The sequence below is a fragment of the Ambystoma mexicanum genome, chromosome 2p, assembly GCF_040938575.1.
Source record: "Ambystoma mexicanum isolate Mex_15411 chromosome 2p, UKY_AmexF1_1, whole genome shotgun sequence".
In the NCBI taxonomy this organism is placed as follows: Eukaryota; Metazoa; Chordata; class Amphibia; order Caudata; family Ambystomatidae; genus Ambystoma; species Ambystoma mexicanum.
In genome coordinates this window covers 1,187,734,316-1,187,758,207 of record NC_090923.1, presented here as the reverse complement: position 1 = coordinate 1,187,758,207, position 23,892 = coordinate 1,187,734,316, and the positions used below count along the sequence as shown (strand labels likewise).

Genomic DNA, 23,892 nt, shown 5'->3' with positions numbered 1-23,892 from the left:
TCTGGCTGCATCCCTGTTCAGTTGAAGAAACACAACTTAATGTGAAAGTTGAAAGATAGTATGTACTTAATTAATGCAATGTTATAGGGTTACATAATAGACATCAGGAACCATAGATCTTGGGACATAGTGCAATAAGCCCGGCATGATAAGAGGAGTTTCAATATATACATTATTTAATTCTTATTTGTAAAATAAAATGGTTTTGTCATGAGAGTTTTTAGTGCAAAATTGAAATGGGTAAAAATGTAAATTCAAAAGGAGTGGACTTATTCCTCCCAAAATGTGGGCTCGGCAACTGAAGGGATACATACAGGAAGTGCTCTGGAAAGGTTGTTGGCCATCGTGCTGGGTGCACTGCCTTGTGGAAGCTGACAGGATTGCCACTAGCCCCTCACACCGGAAAGAAGCTATATAGAGGAGCAGGTCGCGCGCATCTGCGCATACTATGAGAAACCTGAGGGTATTCTCTCAAGTAGACCCAAAGAATCCCTTATTCAGGTGGCATGGGAAGGGCTAGCGCTCTCAGATTGCAACCCTGGAGGTGGACTAGCAAGGAAGGATCACTTGGGTACGGGAACCCGGGATTATGCTCGGGGGAATATCACAGCTGAGATGCAGTATCACAACGGGGAAGAAGGTGAGGATGACGAAGTCGCTGAAGCTTTTATATAGGCTATTCCCAATCATCATCCCTTGCACCCAATAAATCGCCCTTACCAAAAGGAAAATCCAACAACCTCTCTACATTTGCCAAACCTATTATGAAAAGGAAAAGACAGGTAAAAACAAAAAAGAACACCTTGGGAGTACAAGCGGGGAAATTAAGATGCATTCCTTCACCACACCATAACTGTCCCCTTTATCCTGACAAGGATTTGTACTATTTTCCTGTGATTTCTTTACCAATCTACAACTCCCATAATCCCTGTTTTCACTATTGAAATCAACCAGTGCTCACTTATTTTGCAATCACACCCTCTAACAGATTGCATTTTTACCCTGAGCCAGGAAACTACCTTTCCCAAAATCCACAGATATCATTCAACTGTCCCAGTGTTGAAAGAGAGATCATCTATTTCCCACAATATCATCAGTCCCCTCTTTCCAGTTATCTATCACCATACTTACTCTCTGCATCTTTAGGACACTCTCGTTCCTGTTCCGTTTCCCCTTTGTCATTCTTCACATGTATCAAAAACAATCCACAACACTTAAATCCAAACCCAGTTGCATTGGAAAACTACAGAATCCCTATTTCCCTGTTGACCACCAAAGTGCTTCCCTTTCACAACAACACACCTATTCTGCTTTTTCTGACAGCAAGTTATTTAATTTTTCTAAAAATCCGGAAAAACACTACCACTCCCACAATCCATACAATCCCACTGTTAAGGTAAGGAACTGTTATGGTAAGGAAAGGAAGGACAGACCATGGGAGCTTTACCTTTTGTGACTTGCCATGGCTCTTCCCCACTAAGAGTCAGGCAAGTTAGGCTAACCAAACCAAGAACCCACACCTGCAGATTTTTAACTCTCCCCACCTGGATAAAAGGCAGAGCTCAGAGGCACACTGAGTAAGGCGGGCAAAGTGGCAGGAGCACAATTCCTACGGAGCAGTGGCGGACCTAGAGGCAGAGCAAAAGAGGCCAAGTGGCAAGAGAGGTTGTGGCCCCATCAACTGCAGAGCGAAGGTCGCAGCAGAAACTGAAGAAAACTCCTCTGAAAAGCACAAGGCTAAATCAGCGCCTCTTTCGGGTGAAACAACTGAGTTGGAAGGAGAACAGGTAGCACTGTATTGGCAGCCTTGACTACAAAAGAGCTGAGAGGCATTATAGACTGTATCAAACGCTCCCGGTGAGTGAAGTGTGATCAGAGAGGCCGGTTAGCATTAAAGAATAGAAGTTACAGTATCATTTGAAGGGTTTGGTGTGTTCTGTGAAACCGAAAGCGAAAGACATTGTAACTATTGAGAAAGCAACAGAAGTTGTGCGTATGTTGTGAAATTGCTAGAGAAACCTAAACGTTGTGAAAGCAATATAATATAACGCAGTGGTCCGATAATTGAGAATTACCTTAACAAAAGGCTCCATAACCCGTGAAGTATGAATCCAACAGAGGGATTAATAGTTGAAGGTTATAAAACTACAAGTACCAAGAGGCCTTAGGGGAGGCCGGGTCAAACCAAACCCCTTGTACATTCGAAAGTCTGACAAGTTGTGTACTGCTGAACTGCGAACCCAGCTGAGGGAGATCATGAAAGTAAGGGGCAGGGAAACCCAGTATGTTGTAAAGGCAAGTGTGAACCCGACTTTGGATGCAAAGAAAAAACTCGGGGAAAGGACGCCTGCTTTATGATCAGAGTTTAAGACTGACCGAGGAGAACACAAGAGAACTGTGCATTGAGCGGTGCCAAGAGAAGTATGATATTAAACTGTGCCAAGATCTTTTGAATACAGAGTTCAAGGTGAGGAAAGCCTGCAACACTGGAAAGCTCAATCCCAGTGTTTGCCTGCTTAGGCGTGCCCCACTGCCAACTAGCTCTGCCAGACCCTGTGCCATTTACGTGGGGAAGGGAGTTGTCATTGTCACATCCAGCCATTTTTACAACCTGGAGTGATATTGTTTCTTCCTCTTATTCATTGAAATCCTGAACATAATCCTTTCCTTGAGAACACTACCCCAATTTTATTTTAAGAAATTTCCCTTAAACTGTTGAACCTTTGAATTTGAACCACTTGTGTTGTACTCTTACTTCTGATAACCATGCGATCCTCACAGCGGGCATCCAGGAAGTGCTCTCTAAGTGATGTTGGCCGTTTGCTGGTTTGAGGGATGGAGGCACTGTGGTGATTGAATAGCCCACTTGTGCATCGAGGACTATACATTCCGGGAAAAACACCATATGAACACTGTGGTGGGTCATTGGGGGACCTGGTCTCTGATATGGATTTGGCTAAAGAAAATAATGTGGCTGATGCGTTGTCTAACAGCGAGCCACAGAGATCGTCCCCAGATGGGAGCAGTGGTGGGGCTCCACCCACATCGTAGTCTCCTCCCGTGCCTGCCTACCCCTGGCGCGCGAGTAGAACCTGTGTGCCGAAAACAATGAGTAGGTCTGGAAACACAAAGAGAGCATCTAAAAATCACTAACCTTTACCCTAAAAAAGATGGTCTAAATGCAGTTGAGCAGGAGATAGCAGTACAGGAGATTGTGTCTGAATTAAGTGCGTCATTGCAGTGCCTCGGAACAAAACGGATTGAGCGGGTTATTTGTCCGTCTAATACCGTTGATGCTGTGTCCGACCAAACGCTGGTAAATCGATGTGTAGCTCATGATGGGAAGAGGTCGACCTGTTCTCAACACAATGCAGTCTTCACACAGGGTACACTGAATGGTGGGTGTAATATAACCAATAATGATGTGGGTGTACCCTACACAAGGATGGAATTTGTGTGGTTGAGTCGAACGACGATCATCGTTTAATCGTACGGGAAACCACACTTGAATGCCAAGAAGGTCTGTTAATTGATGGAGGATACGCAGAGATGGCCGGTGGAAAGGGGGGGTGCCTTCTGTTCCTAGAACATCCACTCTGAAATATGAACAACCTGAAATGGGTTAAACATCGAAATTTGTGTTGATGTGTCATTGGGGGACATCAACTGATAGTTGCCAAATCCAGTTATTGACCGCCATACTAGGGGAACCATGCTGTGGGCCCAAGATACACGAGGGTTCGAGCAAGATAAAATCTAGATATGATATGGCATTTAAAACGAGCCTATACACAAGTGTTTCAAGGCACGACGAGGCAAGGGAGGGGAACAAAGGGAGGACGGACAACGATCCTACTAGGCCAGGTGACATTCAGATCGCATATATGTCATGAATCTAATATTAGTACTGCTAGCATTTCCTCCACTGCCATGGTTGCGGTTTTTGAAAACGTACTGACTATACTGGTGGAAAAACGTGAGCAGTTGGAGAAAAAACTGCACGTGAAATCGGTCCAGCTGCACAAAAGTATCAACCGTGGTAGGGGGACCTTTAGAGATTGTGGCATAAACACTAATATTGAGACGAGCCTACCACACACAGGTGTGGGCAAGGCGGTTGAGCAGTATGCACCAGATGAGCATGGGGATATTGTACAGAGTGGTGTGTTTAATCAGAAATCCACACCTATTGCGCTCTCTGTGGTGGGCAGAAGTGTAAAGAGTAACGTTATGGAATGTAACTTCGCTCAAACTAAGAATAAATCCGTATAAAATGGTGCAAGGTTAAAAAGAAGAAAATCTCACAATCTGTGATGTATGCGAATCGGAATGGTGCGACAGTTAACAATGGGTGCATTTACCTGCCTGAATATAGCCTACATCACATCGAATTGGATCCAGTGGGAAATGCACCAGGGCAAGGGACAGTGGTTAGAAGCAATGGAAAAAAGGAGTAGAGATTCAGCGCAGCGGCATACTACTTTTGATTATGTGATTGAAAATGGTAGTGTGGAATGACCAGGTAGTTCCCTCCCTAGGGCAGCGACACACGCGAGTGACATTCGCAAGTACCTGCTGGATCCCGTTAGTGAGTCAGCGAACGTGAGCAGCAACGGTGGCACTACGAATGATACTGCTCATTCGCAAGCACGCAAACATAACAAAAAGGTGTGAGGGACTGTGTACTGGAAGCTGTGCAATGCTTATTTTTGGGCGAGAGTGAAATGGTGGCCAGCAAACCCGGGGGGGGGGGGGGGTCTAGTGGTGTAATACTGAAGGAATCTGTGGTTCCATTGGGATCAGCTTAGGTGGCCGAATCTCGATTAGTTAATGCGACCTCTCAGATGAGTTCAGTAGGACAAAGCCAAGTAAACAAGTCATTGGATGCACAAGAAGTGTACATGTTAGGAGTGACATTGATAAGAGGGAGGTGGAGAAGGTGGAAGTGATCGGAGCTTTACAACTGAAGTCTGTGTCTGGTATAGAACGACACCCTCCACTAAATAGGGCTGCAGTGCTGCGCATCTTGCATGGTGTGGTCCCACTCCGTGCCATTTCCACAGAGGATATTTTGATTGTGGACCAATTGGAAGACAGGCTAAGTGTTACCTCTGCCATTTGGTTTAAATCAGACGCCACAATGGACTATACTCTGCAATATGAAGATGATCTTTTTAAGCTTGGCTATTGTTGTGCGGTGGTAAGTAGGATGGCAGTACAGAGATGTTTTCATGGACCTAAAAATGAATGAGACTACGGAACTTGCTCCCAGATTAGGTAGTGGTGTATTCCAGAGTGACATACTGGTTGAGAGTATGAATTCCAATCGTGATCGAACTAACAGTAGTGGAAAAGAAACAAACCATAAAAATTATGTGTTAGATATTTGAATACAACCTTGACTGGACATTCCCTTTTATCATTGGGTAATAATTTGTATTTGGCTGTGTTGCAACTAACCAACGATCCACGACCTTGTGGAAATAAGTCGGTCGTTCCGTCCACGTTACCAAAATTGGACAAGGAGGTTTATAATTTGCTTGGGTTTCCAATCTGTTTGGATCCCTTCTGGTGTACTAGAGGTGTGGGGTTGATTGATGGTTCCAATATTCATCCCTGGACCACTGGTGCCCCGGAAGCGTGCTTCTTTAGCAAGCAGAGACCAGCAGTAGTTACTGGTGTTAATAGGTTTTGGGGGTGGGGGGAGAGGTATTCTCCTGAGTAAGCGCATCTGATGTGATGGCCACCATATCATTTTGGCCTAGTCCCTGCAGTCAACGTCTACTTGGCCTCTTTGGCCCACCTCATCTCTAACTTTGTGTTACACGGATGACCCTCCGCTCTCCTTCAGGCACCCCTCAGCCTCCTCTTCTCTAACGCTCATTCCTGACTGTCTATCCACGGTACAGGAGTGGAACACCCAACGATCTCTGCCTTAATGCCAGTAAAACTGAGATCCTTCTCATTGGGAACCCTGCTCCAGCTTTCCCTCTCTCACTCTGGCTGCCCCCTCCTTGGGCCCTCTTCCTGCACCTTCCTGTGAGACAAAAAAAAATGCTGCGTCATCTTCGACTCCACTCTCTCCTCACATCATATCATATCATATATCATATCATATCATGGACCTCGCTGAAAAGTCTCACTACCAGCTGCACCTCCTCAAAAGGTGTTCTTTTTCTCACTTTTCCCCAGAAGCTCACTGTCTCCAGAGCTCTGGTTCTCTCTAGGCTGGACTACTGCAACAGCCTCTTTCTCAGTCTACCTTACTCTACTCTCTGCCCTCTGCAACGAATCCAGGACGGAGACTTGTCCTTGGCCTCAGGACCAGGGATCCTATCTTTCCGGCCCTGAAATCTCTCCACTGGCTACCGGTGGCTGCAAGGATCAAGTTCAAGACCCTCTCCATCATCCACAAGGTTTTCCGGGGCCCACACTACATCCAACTCGGTCTTCCTAAACACCTTCCTTTTCTTGAGCCCTTTCAAGACAGACCACCTGAGGTTGCGGAAGGGGCTCAAGACCTTCCTTTCCCCTTCTGCTTTCTCTCGCCTGCTGACCTACGTATCTGCTTTGCAGACTAGTTGCCTGGCTACCCTCAGAATCTCAATGGGCACCCCGCACCTCCACGACCAGTAGCCCCTGCACTGCCTCCAAGCCTACCACACACTTGGGACTGTACCTGGAACTCTCCAGTCCCCTGCCTCCTTGCTTTTACCTAGAGCTGGGCTGCACTTACGTAGAGCAATACTGCCCTGATTGCACTTCCCCCTGGCACTCCCCTCCATCTCCCGCCTGCTGTTGCACGATCTGAAAGACACAAGGTCTAGTAAGATAGTTTGTTTTGTTCTCCCTCTGTCTTCCCTACCTTGTCTTACCTAGAAACACTTGTGTGCAGGCGCGTTATAAAAGACTTGTATCATTATGTACCGGTTTGCTTGAACAGGTCATTCAAAATACTCTGAAATAGAGTGCAGTGCCCTCCTTCCAACAGTAGTACATACACTCCTGTTGCTAATGTATCCCGATTCCCTGGGGGAAGGAGGGCCTGCATTACCCACCTGCCTCTGTTTTATGCGCTTGGAGCAGTTTCCTTGTTTTCTTTGCATTTTTCCACCCTAGATCTTGCTGATGTTTTGCAATGCCGAGCTTGGTTAATGGGCCACCCACGGAGTTAGTTGTTGCTGGTCAAGGAGCTACTGGGCTGCTCAGATCACAGCTCCTGCTTAAGTGTATGTCCTACGAGCCAGCCCAAGTTCTTAACCCTGTTACAGTTAGAGTGCCCGTCATCCCTGCTGCATTCTGCTTTCAGAATCATCCCTGTAGCCATAGCAAGACGTGAAGGGCCTAGCAGATGCTGAGAAGGAGCTCCCTCTTCCCCATTAGGGTGATCCGCTGAAGATGCAGGTGCGAGGCCTACATCTTGCATCTTCGGCTCAGTCTTCTAGTATTCTGGATGCAGAGGATATATCGCGACGGAGCAATCTACGGATCATGGGTCTTTGGAAAAGTTTGAGGGAGGTTCAATGGAACTTCTCTTGGAAGAGTGGATGGCAGAAAGGGTCTGACCAACTCTTTTCAGTTGAAGGGTACACTGGGTGCGAGTGAGGCCTTCCCCACCCAGAGGGTCACCTCAAGTTGGCCAGCCAAACCCCCACTTTGAGAGGTTCAAATAGAGCCCATTTTGTTGGCCTAGCTGGCACTCACCGACTGTAGTCATTGAAATGTACAGTTTCACAGACAGAATGGGGCACTACTGCTCCTTTGGCACATTGTGGTGCACTGTCGTGTGCTTAGTGACATGTATTGAAGGGGAAACTGCAATGGTAGGGGTAGTTGAGGGTTCTTATTGGCATCACACGTCCCACTGCAACTTAGGGACGGACTGGAGTCTTTCACACCCTCAGCACACCCGGGCACCGAATGTTTCCTTTACAGCGAGCTGGGGGCATTCGATGGCGGTACAATGAGAAGCCCGGGAACGGGACTTTCTCCAACCAACCCCCTGTGCAGCTACCTGTAGATGCAATGGCGGCTGTGCCAGGGAAGTGCTTGTGGCCGACTCCAGACCTTCTGCTGCTCTCCTGTTGTGAAGTGGGAAGCCGCCAAGCGACACATCCAAGAGCACATGGCCCGTGTGCCTCTCAACTACTTGCACCCAAGAACACCAGGTGGCACCTGCTGTATAGTTTCACGCAGCATAAGACATGAGCAGGTTAGTGGCCTACTAAGTTTAATACAAAATTACAAAAAACAGAGGCTTGACTCCTGCAGAGATTTCACTTGAGTCCGACACATCTGCAGAAATATACGGCATTGGCACAAACCGGGACTTTATTTCACCAAAATGGCAGGGGTAGGGGAAGTGACATCACATGACCCTTGACCTCTGATGACATCACAGGAAATGAGGTCATTTGACACCACCCTGAAGTGACATCACGCGAAGCGATGTAACACAACCTTTCAACCCTTGACGAAACAGGAAGTGGCATCACATAGCATTGTTCCTAAATACACTACAAAACATATGGTTACGATATCACTATAATGTGATATACATTTCATACAAGAATGGATCACCATACGCATTGTTAATATCAGTGTGTATAGGCCCATATTACCAAATTACTGTAAATGCAAGCAGATGTCCAAGCCCAAGTGATAATTATGTGCTATTACATAGCACTTACACTTAAGTGCTTCATATAGAACAAATGTACATACAATATCACCCAACCTGTGTTGGTACTTCTTTATCAACCTCAGAAGGATGAAAGGCTGAGTTGGCCTTGGCGGGAGATCACACACACACAGCGCAGCAGCGAGCGCCCAACCCATTGAGCCATGTTACCGATATAGCGATCTTACCGACTATATTAGATGAGTAATTACATGTCTGAATGTTCTCAAAGTCAGAAAGCAAGTTACACTCTGTAGTGGATACCATTAAACTGGTAACTGATTTAACAGCAGGCCAGTTCATCTGCAGGTGTGGGGCAAAGTTGGTCACATGTCAACCCAGCCTGGATCTATTTTTCAGACTTCAGAGGTTGGCAAAATACATACCATTGGGGGGGTTCCTAACCGTATTAAAGGATTTTGAGTAGCGCAGGGAAAGCAGCGCACTCACACGGCATCCCGTTCTCTGGGCACTCGTTACCTCATACATGCAAACAAACATACCTGAACAGCATGCCAGGGAGATAGGAAAGATAGACACATTACAACAAATCATTAATTGTAGCACAATAAAATCAACTGCCACTTTATGTGCCATGGTCAAACATTTCTACATTGTACACAAGCTTTTAGGCACAAGGAATTTGTGAAGTGACTGAGGACATTGAGGTGGAATGTTTTGTGATGATCGTAACAGACAACGGCAGAAAAAAAAAACACGCTATAACTGCAACTTGCAAAAAGCAAATTACATAGTCCGAAATGAATGCTTATTATACTCTAAATTCTTTTTGGAAGCTTTTTTCTGTATTGTGAATCTGAGGCGTTTAAGACCAGACTAAATCAGTGACCCTCTCCCCTGCCCCCCACTCCCCACCCCCCTGGAAGTCTGCCTGAAACAAACCTTTAATGATTCTAGCAATTATTGTATAGAATTCCAGAAAAATAAATTATTTGTTATTCCTATTCCTTCTTATTTAGGGTCACTGCTCAAAGTGTTACACTTGTCAAACGGCCAGTTTCATTTGTTTGCTTTAAGAGGTCTGAACAAGAATGCCAGCCACTCCAGAAGTAAAGAGCCACATGGTGCTGGCCACAGCCCAGCAGCTTCCAATCCAAAAAAGGTCTTAAACATTTGTAAACATTTAGCAAGGGAGACCACAGGGGTAGGGTGGCAAGGAAGAGCCCCAAGCGAACCCCAAATGACGTCCCTGACATACAACAGGGTGCAGAGTCTCATTTTAAAACACAAACTCCAAAACGACGAGTTTGTAGTAGTTTACGTCAAAGCAAACCATAGAATCCAAGTATTTTGAAAAGGCTTTGCAAATAACATTTTGTTCACATTTTTTTTTAAAACACTGCTTCAGACCATCTATTTCCCATAACCTTAAAAGGGAGGCCTTTTGTGTCCTACGTTAAACAATTACCAATAGCTTTTTCAGAAAATTGCTTCAAAATACATGTTCTGTGCTGAACGCAACGCCTCGTTCCCACAGGGGTTGGACCACACAATGTGTCCGTTATTAAATAGAAAAAATGCAGAATACTGTGCTGACAAAATAGATCTCCCAAGGAGAAGAGGAACTGGAGAAAACATAAAACCCTGCAAATCTGCGGCGCGCCTGGCACTGCGCACATGCGCATCGGATGCATGGCACCAGTCGGTCCCGAAGCTTGCCCAGAAACCATATTGTGCCCAGGATAGGCCTCTTACCCTTCCGACGGGCGCCTGGCAGATCAGGTGGGTGCGGTGTGGACTCCAGGAGTCCCTAGTCTTCACGGCGGCAAAGCTGTGCATGGCACTCCGGCAGAACCCAGTCTTCATGGCAGCAAAGCTTGGCACAGCGCTCCAGGGTACATGGTCCTGTGGGTAGAGGAATACAGCAGTCAGCATCCACTTGCTAGCCGGGCAAACACTTCTCGTGTGAGGCCTAGCAGACAACCATGAGCACCTCCACCAAACACGCCCCAGAAGGAAATACAATGACCCCAGCTTTAGAAAAGGAGAATGCCCAACACATGCTCCCCGCCCCCCAACACCCCCGTAAACCTCAACCCTTGGTCACACATGTCACAGAAATACTGGGAGAACACACCACTTCACACGGATTCAGAATTCCATACAAGCTTTTGGAGGTGGGGAGTAAAATGATTTTCACAGGAGTAAAAAAGTCGTTCTCATTATCGATTGGGGTACACTTGGGCAAGTAAAAATACATTTTCAATTTTAAAACGTAGTTATTTTTTGTTGTAAAATACACTCTGTGCCCAGTAATTACGAATTGAAAAGATGCTTTCTTTGTTCATTTTTAGGCCGGTGCCACATAACACAATAGCAGATGATCTCTGTGTGGCATTCGCTGCTGAAGCCGCTAGTGTGAGCACAGACACTGCAGTGCAGGCATCCAACGGGGGCAGACACCAGCCTCTCCGATAGTATTTTTCTAAATGACTGCAGTCAGGGCGGGCAAGACAGGGCGAGCGACCACCAGGGGTGCCATTGCCCCCCATGGCGCCATTTGCCCCACAGGGGGCTAGCCTACACAGAGATGGAATGGTAGGAAAAGTGTCCTTTTGAAATTAGATGCGCTCCGGGGAGCGGGCGCATTTAACAATAGGGTGCTGATTATTTGCCTGCTGTGACAGGGAGCGGGTGGTTTTCATTAGAATAGGGCGCTGATGAGTGATTAACTTCCTGCTCCAGCTTGGGAGTGGGGAGATAATTATTTTAATAGGGTGCTGCAGCACCCTATCGTTATCAGATGCGCCCGCGAGCACATTTAATTTCAAAAGGACACCTTCTCACAACACCAAAAAGAAACATTTGCCCCCCCCTTCCCCCCCCCCCATTGAACAGGGGCGCAGGGTGGGGCAAAATTATTTTTCTGCCCGGGGCGCTGCCTCCACTAAGGCCAGCACTGACTGCAGTAAAACAGACTTGAGACCGCGCTTATCTGGATGGCTCCATGGATCAACAAATGAAGCTTCCTTACAGGTGCACAGGGGCCCAACTCTGTTCAGGGCACAAAGCAGAGCAGACCCTAGAGAACTCAATGCCGCTCCGTGGATCCCCCTGCTTCCCCCTGCCCCGCCTCCCCAAGGCCCACTTAGGCCCCGACAACTCCCACAACGCTGTGCGCCTCACTGACTAGCACGAGTCTATGCCAAGGCCGTGTACATGGTTTCAGGAGTGCAATGGCAGCGGCGTGGGGTGCCGGGCAGGCAGGGGAGGTTGGCAGGTCTGTGAACGTTGCAGCATTTGGGTGCCTCGGCAGATGCAGGTCCTAGCGCCGGGCCGTTCTGCAGAGGGCTTGTGGGGGATTGAGGGACGCGGCCAGAGCTGTGTGCTGGTGACAGCGCCCGTGTTTTGAATGCGGGGATTGTGTCGGCCATCTGTAAGAACGGAGTGAAGGCGGTCACTGTTTGGGGCCGTGTGACCTCCTCACCCCTCGTGGTTTGGCTCTGGCATTTGAATGAAGGCGGCATTCTTCCGGGACCAGCGACCTCCCCCGTGTCCCGCCAGCGTTGCCCCCAGTGCCAGACCAGCTGTGCCCAGGAGCGGGGGCTGGTGCCCGGACAGAGGCATGCCCGTCTGATGCAGTACCACCTCAGCACAGAAGCCATTGTGGCGCTGCATCGCAGGCAATGGTCGAAGTGTACGCAAAGAAGTAGTGGAACTATGTGCCCTGCTGGCCTGCACCCACTCCCCGCAAACCCCATCACCGCGTCCCCTCCCACACACAATTCATACCCCCAAAAACTTGCAACTGCTGTTTAAAGGGAACGTTCAGTGCAGTGCACTGAAAGTGCAAGTTTCAACTTTTCCTACACATTTATTTTAAAACGAAACCATTCCGGAACGGTTTCTTTTTAAAATAAAAGTATAGGAGCTGTAAAAGGTCATTAAAAAAAGTAGAGGAGCACCGCTCCCGACCGCTCCCGCTCACTTCGACCACTGAAGTCACCAGTGGATGAAATGGGCAATACCCAGCATTCAAAAGTTGATTCCGGCAAGTTGGTAGCCACACATTCTGCCAGTCCATCGGGCTGCGGCCAGTGGAAGAGGAAGGATGCCCCGCTGTGACAGTCTGCCATACCCTTTAGGCGGTTGCCCCGACTGTGCCAGAAACACTCCTGAATGTGGAGGAGGGGGAGGGGAAGCCAAAGGATTCCTGGGCTGTAGAGCTGAGCCCCGGGGGGGGGGGGGGGGGGGCCTGACTTGTCTCTAAGAGCCAAATGCGAGCCGAGCCATCAAAAGATACACGCCTTGCCCCCTGCCTCTCAACCATCCAAAACAAAACCCAAACCAGTCATTTCTCCTGCACCCCTAAAACAAAGACCCAATACCTGGCATGTGCCTATACACACTCCCCGACGTACTGCCTCCCTACCCCCATAACTGGAAACTCATTGGGCACCCCAGTTGTGGAAGATACAGCACATTGAAATTAAATGGTGTGTCCAGGATCACACACTTTCTCTCAAATGGGACTTGGATTCCAGTCTGTACTTTAGACACGGAAAAACATACCAGCTAAAGTCTTAAAAAAAAAAAGTTAATGTACAGTTTTAATGACTTAAAATAATGCTCCGTTTCATAAACCCGACTTAAGTACACAAATCACGATATAAACCAACCGGACCAATGTAGAACCCTTGATGCTATGCAAAAACGAGGCATTACAATTTTGCTTTTACCAACCTGAATGTAACTCTACATGTACCAGAAAGCAAATTAATGTCAGCCTACACAATCCTCTGTGTTCTGCAACTGTCATTTTAAAGCTTAGACACAACTAATCTGTGTGACACGGTCAGCTACTTTTAGTCATTGCTTCATGGAGGCTTGAATATAGTTATTGAGAAGAGCTTATAGCAGTTGTAAACACTAGGGGCGCTATCATCAGTCTTTCAGCAAGCACACGTGAGTGCAACAGGTAGCAGCCACATTTCCGGAATGGTCTGAGATTGAGGACAAAAACTAAACAGCCATGTGGCAGGCAGAAAGGCTCATGTCTAAGCCAACATTCCATTTGCCCAAGGCCAGTGTGACCTCCCATTGCCTCATTCACAATCCGGCAGTACGTGGAGGCGCCATCACTGCTCATAGCCTTGAGGAAGGGGGTGGGGGTGTGCAAGAGTAAAAGGAAATGTCCTAGAAGACTCTTAGACAGTGACAGATCCCAGACAAAGCCTTTTGCTCACAAAACAGTGTTGTACGCCATCTATTTCACTTTTTTTTGTTTTTAAGAGAGAAACAAGGCACAAAATGTGACAGAGCAATTTAAGGGATACTTAAGCCTGTGATGTGCACATTAAAAATAGTCAATATTTGCATTATCTTTGGGGCAAACACTGTATATATATATATATATATATATATATATATATATATATTCAATACAGGTCATCACTTCTCCCTGAGGCCAAAGAGTGGTTTAATATGGGAGGAGCTCATGGGGAGGGACAAGCCCCGCTTCACCCCCCAACCTTCCCCAACGGAGAAGGACGACCATCTAGGGTATAACCCCTGTGAGAGGATCACCCCCCCCAGCACCCACACACTCTAGCCTCTCCTTCTCCTATCCACTTTGTAGACAGTAGACCTATGTATTATTGTAGACTATGTACTATTGTCAGTGGTCGAAGTGTAGAAAAAGAAGTACTAGAACTATGTTCTCTGCTGGCCGGCACCCACTCCCCACAAACCCCCTCATCACGCCCCTCCCACAAACACAATACACACCCCAAACACTTGCACCCGCTGTCAGTGCAAGTGCAAGTTTCAACTTCTTCCTACACTTTTATTTTAAAACGAAACCATTCCGGAACAGTTTCTTTTTAAAATAAAAGTATAGGAGCTATAAGAGGTAATTTTAAAAAGTACCGGAGCACCGCTCCTGACCGCTCCCGCTCACTTCGACCACTGACTATTGTAGACTAACTACAATGATTCTGCATGGATGTTTATCTCCCTCTCTAGCGCCAAGATGTCTTTGGGCGACAGTTCGCGCTTAAGAAATTAAAAAAAAATCAATCAACTCAAGGTCCTGGAAAGTACGGAGAAGAAGATCATCATCAGGAACATAGGTAATCCAAGTACTGGGACGAGGTGGAACACAGGAACAATGAAGAGCAATACCAAGAAGGAACTGCAGCAGTAGAGACTTCTGCAGAGGCCTGGTTCCTTTTATACCATACAAACCAAAGAAGGACTGCCTGTCGGAGTGTCAAAGCCAACCAGGACCAGAGACTGTGAAGCCCGGGAAGCATCAAGGAGACGGGGAGAAGGTCAAAACAGAGCCGAGAGCCGTCAGCTCCCGGAGTCAAGAGGACAAACGCAAGAAGCAGCATCCATACCATTGCTCCCAGGGCCAAGCAGGAGATCTGTGAGGTGAAGGCACAGAGACACAGATGCCCGCGCAGCACACTGAGTAGGAGAGAGGCAACAGGAAGAACCATCCGAGCATTCCGGGAACAGACAAGGTAACGGGAGAGGTGCAGGGACCGGCAGGGGCTGGAAGGTACAGGAGGCAAAAATCATGTACAAATATAACAAGCAGGACTTTCTTCCTCGGGTCAGTACTTGGCAAGCAAGCCTGCTAAGGGGCCATAAAGAGAAGGGGGAGAGACTCCAGGGTCGAGGACCCAAACCAAGAGAGTCATACAAGTCATCTTCCTCGCTCGTGGCAGTACTTGGCAGGGAAGTGGACCAAGTGGGTCATACCAAAGACGAAGAAAGAAGCCAGATTCATGGAACCTCATAACATTCAAAATTGGGTATTATAAATGTCAAACCTAATGAGAAGACCACCACGGGTTAGGAGACAGTCCCACTGGTTGTAAGAGATTGCTTAATGATTACCAGGAGAAGGGAGTCATTCTCCTGGTACCACGGACTGAGGGGAAGGTCCAACAGACCTTGGGAAGGGAGTCATTCCCCCGGGCTAATTGGAGACAGACCAAACACAAGGAGAGGCATTTTCCTAGCCCACTGAGAAAATGAATATTGTTGTAACTTTGTGTTGAGACGGGGATTGACCACCAGGAGAAGAGAGGCGTTCTCCTGGCACACAAAGCAAATATTGTTTTGGAACGTTGTGACCTGGGAAAGGGAGGCATTCACCCAGGCCGTTTGACAACTGAACCCCAGGAGAAGGGAGGCATTCTCCTGGGATGAGAACAGTACTGCTTTATTCCTTAGTTGATGGTGCAAGGGCTAGAAGTAGGGCTTTCTTGACACAGGGCGGTGGCCACTTGCTTTAACAGACATCCTGCATCCGGACAGTCACCTTAGAGCTTCAGTTGAGGCAAGGAAAGCCCTCTTAGAAATGGGGAAAGAGGTTTTCCAGTCTATCGCCCCAAAGATTCCACCTTTGTGCCAGAGTCCTTCTTCTGCACCGTACATATAATTCCTGGCCAGGGATCAACAAAATACTCTGTGCCAGTAGATGACTGCATGCCCTTCTTTTAACTGACGCTGGCAATGCAACAGAGGATCAGCCGATACTCCGCGTTGCTCTAGTTGGGCTCTTTTTCACAAAGGTACTCGATCCGTTTCAGGTATTTGCCTCCAAACAAAGCCCCCACTGTGCATCTTGCCCCGCAGGTGAGGCTGGGCAAGAGAACCCAATAGTGTGAGCTGGCCCTTGACATGCCATGCACAGGGTGAGCAAAGCGACCCAAGATACAAGGGGCTCCAGTGGTACCCCATGCTCCCTGAAAGGTGTCGGGGACAACCGTGGAGGACTGCGCCCGGCCTGTGCTAGAGTCTAGTCTAAGTCAGGTGCCCGCCTACAGACATGGTGCCCCAAATAACCAAAGGCAGCGGAAGTGGGTGCCCCCAGCGGAGGCAGGGGACACTGGATAAGGGGCATGGCACTTGTGCCAGATGCCCAAGGAAGCTGGGTGCCCGACTGTGTTAGATACCCCCAGAGGGGAGGTCCAAGAGCTCTGGTCCATGTGGGTTGTCCAACTCTAGGCCTGGATCCATGTTGGGTTATCAGGATAGCCCTTATTAAAATTCAAGCTAGCCCTTATTAAAATTCATGCGTTAAATCACTACACAACGATTCTAAATGTATGCACACTTTCCCTCATGAATATTAAGGGATATCCTGAAAACACATCGGGACCCCGGCTCTCGAGTTGGACAACCTTGCCATAGATGGAGTGCCTCTCTCTTTGCCTGTCAACCAGCGTCCCTATTAACCACATCACAAGGGGGTGAAAGGGTTTAACTTCCTCAGCACAGTCTAGCATGGGCTGTCTGAACACTAGGACTGGTTTATTTTTGTTATGAAGGTCGTTTGGCCAGCATGGAAGATGAATCCTGGATAATAGGGTTGCTGTTCCCTTTGAGCACACTAGAGGCAGAAGAGGGCTCTTCCTGTCCGATGTGACGTGTTCACTAATATGGATGTTCTATCAGAAAGGCCATGTGCAATGAAACATGCGCTAATCTAACAATGCCCTCCATAGCCGCGGCCCCGTTCCTGGCCCTCTGCACAGCCTGAGCCAAGGAGGCCTATGAGGGGCGTGGGACCACCGCCACCCGAAAACCTCCGAACTCTGACATTTAGGGGAGCGAGACAGAGCCCCATTGATGGCGGAGGAAGGTGACGACTTCCATGGGCGCACTGTACAAGAGTTCGAGCCTGGGACAGAGCCAACCCAATGGCCCAACTCCTCCTTTCGCCATCCTGTGCTGGGAAGCCAGTGGAGTACCAGCCATGCATTCTTCACGCGCACTGTGCATGCTCTCCAGCCTCGCTCATTATTTGTCCCAAAAACACACAACTTTCTTGGCGTGGCTTCTTTTTCTCGGGACTGCCACAAAAACGCTCCAACTCCTGGGCCTCCCTCCATAAACATTCCCTCACACCTGAGCCTCCCTCTGCAAACATTCCCTCACACCCGAGCCTCCCTCCATACACATTCCCTCACACCTGAGCCTCACTCCATACACATTCCCTCACACCTGAGCCTCACTCCATACACATTCCCTCACATCTGAGCCTCCCTCCATACACATTCCCTCACACCTGAGCCTCCCTCCATACACATTCCCTCACACCTGAGCCTCCCTCCATACACATTCCCTCACACCTGAGCCTCCCTCTGTAAACATGTCCTCAATCCTCCCGAGCCTCCCTCCATAAACGTTGTTACACTCCTGAGCCCTTCCCCCGTAAACATTCTCTCCCCCCCGAGTCTCCCTCCATAAACAAGCGCACACCTAGATCTGCCTAGTCTCCGGGTTTAGCGTGGAGACTCTGGGTTTTTATGCTCTTCTCTGGGGAAGAGCATGGAGTCTCCGGGTATCCTGGTAATCCGAGAATTTTCACCCATGCTGCCATGTGATTGGCTACAGAAAGAAATATAGCAGCCAATCATGTTGAGGCGTGGACGGAGGCTCAGTATTGAATGTAAATCCCGCCCATACCTGGCATCCTGAACCATATAGCAACACTACATGGTATGGGGATTGCGGCATCAGAGTAGTGTTTTCCGCTGTGACTGGCACAGACCAACTCCCAGGAGTCCCCAATTCTTCATCCAGAGCTTTCTCGCACCAGTCTCTGGGGTTGGGGCTTGTCTGGGTATAAACATCTTCCGACCACCCGATTCCCCTACCCAATGCTCGGAGCTTGGCAGGGCAATGGGTGGGTGCAGACATGGCTCTCACTGGTCTGCGTTTGGGAAGGTATTTGAGAATCGAGGATGGAGCATTTGCAAAGAAGTGTATTTTTCTGCTGCCTCTGAGCTTTTTGTATGGACCCGTTGGCATTTACTCGCTCTGTGCACTTCTAGCATGGAGTATCAGTTTGCTAAGTACACTATGTTTTTTGGTAAATGTGTGTTTTAAAAAATAGATCTATTTTTGTGTGGGCGGAGCTGTGCGAAGTCGTAGGCGGGGCTCGGTGACCTAATTCTCTGGGTTTTTGTTCCTCTAATGTAGGCAGGTCCGGTCACACTCCTGAGCCTTCCAAAATAAACATGCACTCCTGAGCCTCTCTCCAAAAATCTTGCCTCACTTCCGAGCCTCCCTCTACCACAAAGCTAAGGCCTGACCTACTTTGCCAACCTCACTTTCAGGACCAAGCTCCTCCACTTGTTAACAGGTCTTCTGTGTGTGAAAGTACGAAAGTATCAAACACACAAAATCCAAGCGCGACAGTAAGATTGAATAGCATTTAAGAATTGACCTCTGAAAAAATGGATAGGAATGTCCCGAGCACCAGGTGATCTGCACCAGAAATTACACTCTGTCAATAACTCCTCCCCCACATGCACACCTATCAAATCCTGCCACTCAGGCGATTGTGTCAGCAGACACAGGAGGAAAGGGATGGCCCAGAGGCGATACCTGGAAAGGAATGCAATGAGGGCGAGAGAGACATAGGGGTGGAATGATTACATGGGAACTTTGCTGGCAAAAGGAGTCATTCACCATCCTTCGGCAGAATTGTTCATCTCCCCAAGCAGAATACAAATTTCTGGTTTATTCATTAGGTTCTAAAACGATAGACCACGTCCAAAGGTCGCACACAATTAAGATATAAGTATCGGTGCCAACTACAAAAAAGATTGGCACCCGATAATCCCTTCAGCCTCAAATTATAAAAGGAAAACCCTTTCTCAAATGCTAGCATGCAGCAGACTACAGTATACCCATAAATGTTCCTTTTAGAACATACATGTTTTGTGCAGCACAGTCTCGCAGCAAATTGTCGCAAGACCATTTTGAAGTTCTTGGCGCGAACATACCATGGTTAAGAAAAGGGGGCACACATTGTGAACGTGAGAAGCAGTCCGGATACTAGTACGCTGGTTGCTATTGGACTGCAGAAATTGTTCTGAAACATGGTGCATGCAGTCCTGATGAAGGGGTTGTCCCGGAACGCGTAGAGTGACCATAGGACACCAAGAGTGATTTGTTGAATGCTTTTGTTAGAATTATTACATTCGAACTACAAATGTTTGGAAAGATTTCCTTTTTCTGATTTGATTAACTTTTTTTATTTTGTATGAATGTATTTTATTATCCGATTGTTGAAACATTTCAGATGATTAAATAATCAGTATAGATATATTAGATGAATAAGCCGCATCGATCTATTTTCGTTCAAATGTTGTGAATGGAGATTTTATATACTCAGACAAATTATAGTTTGCTAATTTTGACGACTATCCGATTGTTAAATCACTGAAAACATTTGGCGAGTTCCGTGACGAGCGCACACCTTACTTGCAGTCTGGGCTGCAGGTTTTTCCTTCTTGTATTATTCATTCAGTTGGTCCATCTGTTTGAGGGTGAACATCATAGAATAAGGTGACTTGGATGCATCGTTGTTAGTGGTAGCACCTGATGGGAATCCAAGCCAATGTACACATTTGTGCAAAAATAACAGTAATTACTTTAAGGATGTTTGGTAGAGGAAAAAAAGTGGTCTATGTTAAGAAAATATCCCAAACTTCCTGCATGCATTAGATGTGGTTTGACGACTGGATTGCCAGGGTGTCTTTGCTGAAAGTTGTGATCTGGAGGAACTACAAGTGTTCCTCCTACTTATTTACTGGCAATTTCCTAGGCGCCGGCTACAGTTGCTGCACTTCTAATCATGTAGCATTTGAGTTCATGTTACAGTTACGGAGTAGGCATGAGACTGCACACCATATTTGTGGTCAAAGGAACCACCTATGTAACAACTCTAGTGTCTTCTTTTGCCCAGAATGCCAGGAAACGGAGTCAGAGCTCCACTCCAGACTTCCCAGCCGCACTTTGGTTGGAACAAGCAAGCATTGCATCTTCACGGCCGATACACCAAGGTTAATGCTTGGATTCCCAGGCAGATATATTCGAAAGGCGCGCGGCTCACGCTCCACATGCAGCCTGAAGCTGCCCCATTCCTTGCTGCCTCCGTACAGCCATCCAAACAGTTTAGGATGGATCCTGGTGACCCAGAAGGATCAAGAACCCTGCCCCAAAGAGCTCTTTGGAACAGTCAAGCCTTCTGAGACCCGTGAAACCTTAAGTAGTCTTTGGATTTACGCACTGTGGCTCGAATCCCCATTAGCGCCCAACACGGGTGCGAATGGTGTCTTTTCTATTAAATAAAAAAATAAATGGACCTTGCTTGCACGGCCCGGTGCCAAGCAGTGCTGGTGCCCTGGAAGTTCGTTTTCGCTGTTGATGAACATGAAAACAGACTTCAGGGAAAGCAGGGCTGTGCAGCACCGGGCCACACAGTCCAGGAAAGTTTCTTTTTTTGTAAATAAAAAAATAAAACACCATTAGCGACAGAAGTGCAAAGGTAAAGGGGGAGCTGGCTGTTCGGAACATGGGCTTCTACCATACAGGAACATCCCACGTTCCGAGCATCCCTATTGGCTAGCGCCCCTCATTAGGGTGCCAATGGGAAAATTGTACTGAAGTAAAGTGATTAATTGAATAGATTATAAGCTATAGACCCCCCATTGCCGAGAAAACTGCACCTTTGTGGTAATCATCACTACCTGTATGAAATGTGCTTTAAAAAGATACCTTTTCAGGGGTGCTTGAGGGTGACTTTTTAGTTGGTCGAAGACTGGAAGCAGCCCCTATATTCAATGTCCGCAAACACTAGCGACTATCGCTGCTAGCGACCATCGGAAGGTTGGCACTGGAGGATGGCTTTGTTAACCAACCTGCGGCCTTTCGGATCGTCCCTGTGCATATGTAGAGGGGATTGGTGGATGAGCTTGAATTTTGATGGTGAGAGAAGTAGGTTTTCCTTCTGGAGGCCCAACCCTGTTGGAGATTATGGGAATTTTCTGTAGTAATAAGTGAAAAAGGAAGGGTGGGCACTACTGAAAAAAACTCAAATAGAAAACAGGCAAGACACCTGATTAGCACTCTCCCAGGAACACATTACAAAAAATTCAGATTTTAACTTAATGTCACTACAAATATAATGAATGCAGTTGTATTAAATACAAACTGGTGTCTCTGGATCTGGGGACTAGTGTCATCAGAATAAAAAAACATATTCTGCAGTAATGCCAGATTGTAAGGAGCTGGCCTGGTCCTAACATGAGTGAATCACTGTGCCCATCATGTCGGTTCGGTCTTTGGATGGAAGGAACGGGAGGATAGACTAAGTGGCCACCTGTAAGAAGCCGCTTTCGCAGTCATGTGAAGTGGTGCTTTTGAGTTTATGGCCCTTGGAAACGTGCATCTGTTACTGGATTGGATTGCACCAGAATAATTTGCAGTCCAAATAACTGGACAAACTCAAGAAGATGGAAAGTTGCTGTTTTATTAGCAATGATCTAAAACAGGGAATTTACAATGAACATCAACTGACGTACGCTCATTCTCTCTGCGATTTCCACATGAAATGCAATTATATACTTTCTTTGTGCGTCAGAAGGACGTCATGCTACGTGGCAATAGTGAGAAACCTAGCAAGGGTTGGGATTGTTTAAGAGACACATCTCGATATACAATCATATAGGAGGTAGGTTTGTTATTGGCTGTCAGATATCAGGTGGACAGCTTATTTGTTTATTTGTACAAATGGTTTGGCACACTTGTGCCATGTCTGGAACATTAGATTCAATCAGCAGCACCTAAGCCAAGACCCAGGTGCAAGTAGATGGTACATGGAGCTGCCCTACCACCCAATTAGCCCAACATCCCTCATCACCCAGGTCTTCTGCCATGGAATTCTCTTGGTATTTGGCCTTGCAGAGTATTCTTGTCCTAGGAACGCAACGTGAGTGAGGGCACTCGCTATCATGTCTGGAACTGGAAGTTCGAGCCCTATTTTCAGCCTCAACTCGTGCGGCGAGAGACCAGGATTCGGTTCATTCTGCAAGCTTTTAAATGTTTTAATGAATTAGGACTTGGCATCTTCTGTATTCCTTCTTGCACATTAACATGAGAGGATTCATCCCCGCGCACACGTTCCTCTTCAGTGTAGATGGCTGACCTCGACTTCAGTTTCTGGCTTCAGGCCAGACAACCTCCCATCGCGGCTCCAACAACCTGCTATTCTACTGCGACACAGCCTTTCATTCTCCCTTCATGGTTCTTTGGCTTACTTATTTCATGATACCAATGTCCAGTTTATGTTCACTACTTGTAGCTAGCCTATAAAATGACTTGATCTATCTTGCGTTTCAGCGTATGTACATTCGTTATACTTCTGATTTCTGCAGCACTTTCTAATGTGTAATCATCTTCTTTTACACATTTAAGGTTCACCTGAGTCTTTACTTCGTCATTTCCTCTCTAGGATTCATACATTGTCTTTATTCAGTATTTCAGGACTTGGTGCACACTTTATGACGTCAGACCATTTTTTTTTAGCTCTTTCTCATATTCCTTAAGGGATCTTCTCCTGCGGGGCGTCATCAACTCAAGGGTACATTTGATATGGTTGTCTTAATAGATACCGTCTTCCAAATACTCGCTGCAGCATTGGTACAATAGCTGGTGTTAGAAAGAGCACGCTCTCATGTCTCCAATACAGAGGAGGTGGGGGTGGGGTGGGGTGGGGTAGGATCTCCTGCAGATGTGTACGTCTGCTTCTCTACACTTTAGTGTCCATGAAGAATCCTAGGTTCCGGATAGGATCACCAGAGCCGGTGGAATAAGTTGAGCATTTTGTAGACCTTTAGAAGCAGAAGTGGGTCACAGCCATCTTTCTACCTTGATGTACTAGCCTGTGTACTGCCCAGCTCCTTTCTGAAACCAGGTCCCCATGATGGGCCTGGATACGGGTATGCAAGTGGGGAATGAGGCAGGACACACATTAGAGGTAGCCCTCCCTGGTGACAGTACTAGGGCACGCCTGATAAAGTCTTTTGTAAGTAGGGTGACAAGACGGCCTGGTTTTGCTGGGAATGTTCTGGAATTTGGTGCCCTGTGCCCCCAACCGAGAGAGTTTTCTTTATTTTAAAGCCCCATCTTGTTTTTGGGGAGACGATCGCCAGAACCATCACGTTCTTAGAAATCTGTTAGAAGGTTTATAAAATCGACATAAAAGTCGGGCCGAGCCACCAACCTCCAAGTTAACAGCCTGTAGCATTGGGCTTGCATTGATGTGCACAATTGCAAGCCATAGAATGTCAGCTGGCTGGGAACCCTATGTCACCTCAAGGTTCCAGGGTTGACGGTTGGGACACAGAGGATGGGAGATGAAACATAGAAGGATGCATCTA

The 23,892-nt window shown here is 47.2% G+C and overlaps 1 protein-coding gene across 2 annotated transcripts in view; it reads right to left on the bottom strand.

Moving 5' to 3' along the window:
• The window catches only part of PLXNB3 (plexin B3), a 446,830-nt gene that overhangs the window by 258,146 nt on the left and 164,792 nt on the right, over window positions 1-23,892 (bottom strand). For both annotated transcript variants that reach the window (XM_069645379.1, XM_069645380.1), the window contains exon 2: window positions 10,397-10,546. In XM_069645379.1, coding sequence (XP_069501480.1) covers window positions 10,397-10,507 — 111 coding nt within the window. In that variant the 5' untranslated portion in view covers window positions 10,508-10,546. The remainder of the gene's footprint in view (window positions 1-10,396; window positions 10,547-23,892) is intronic.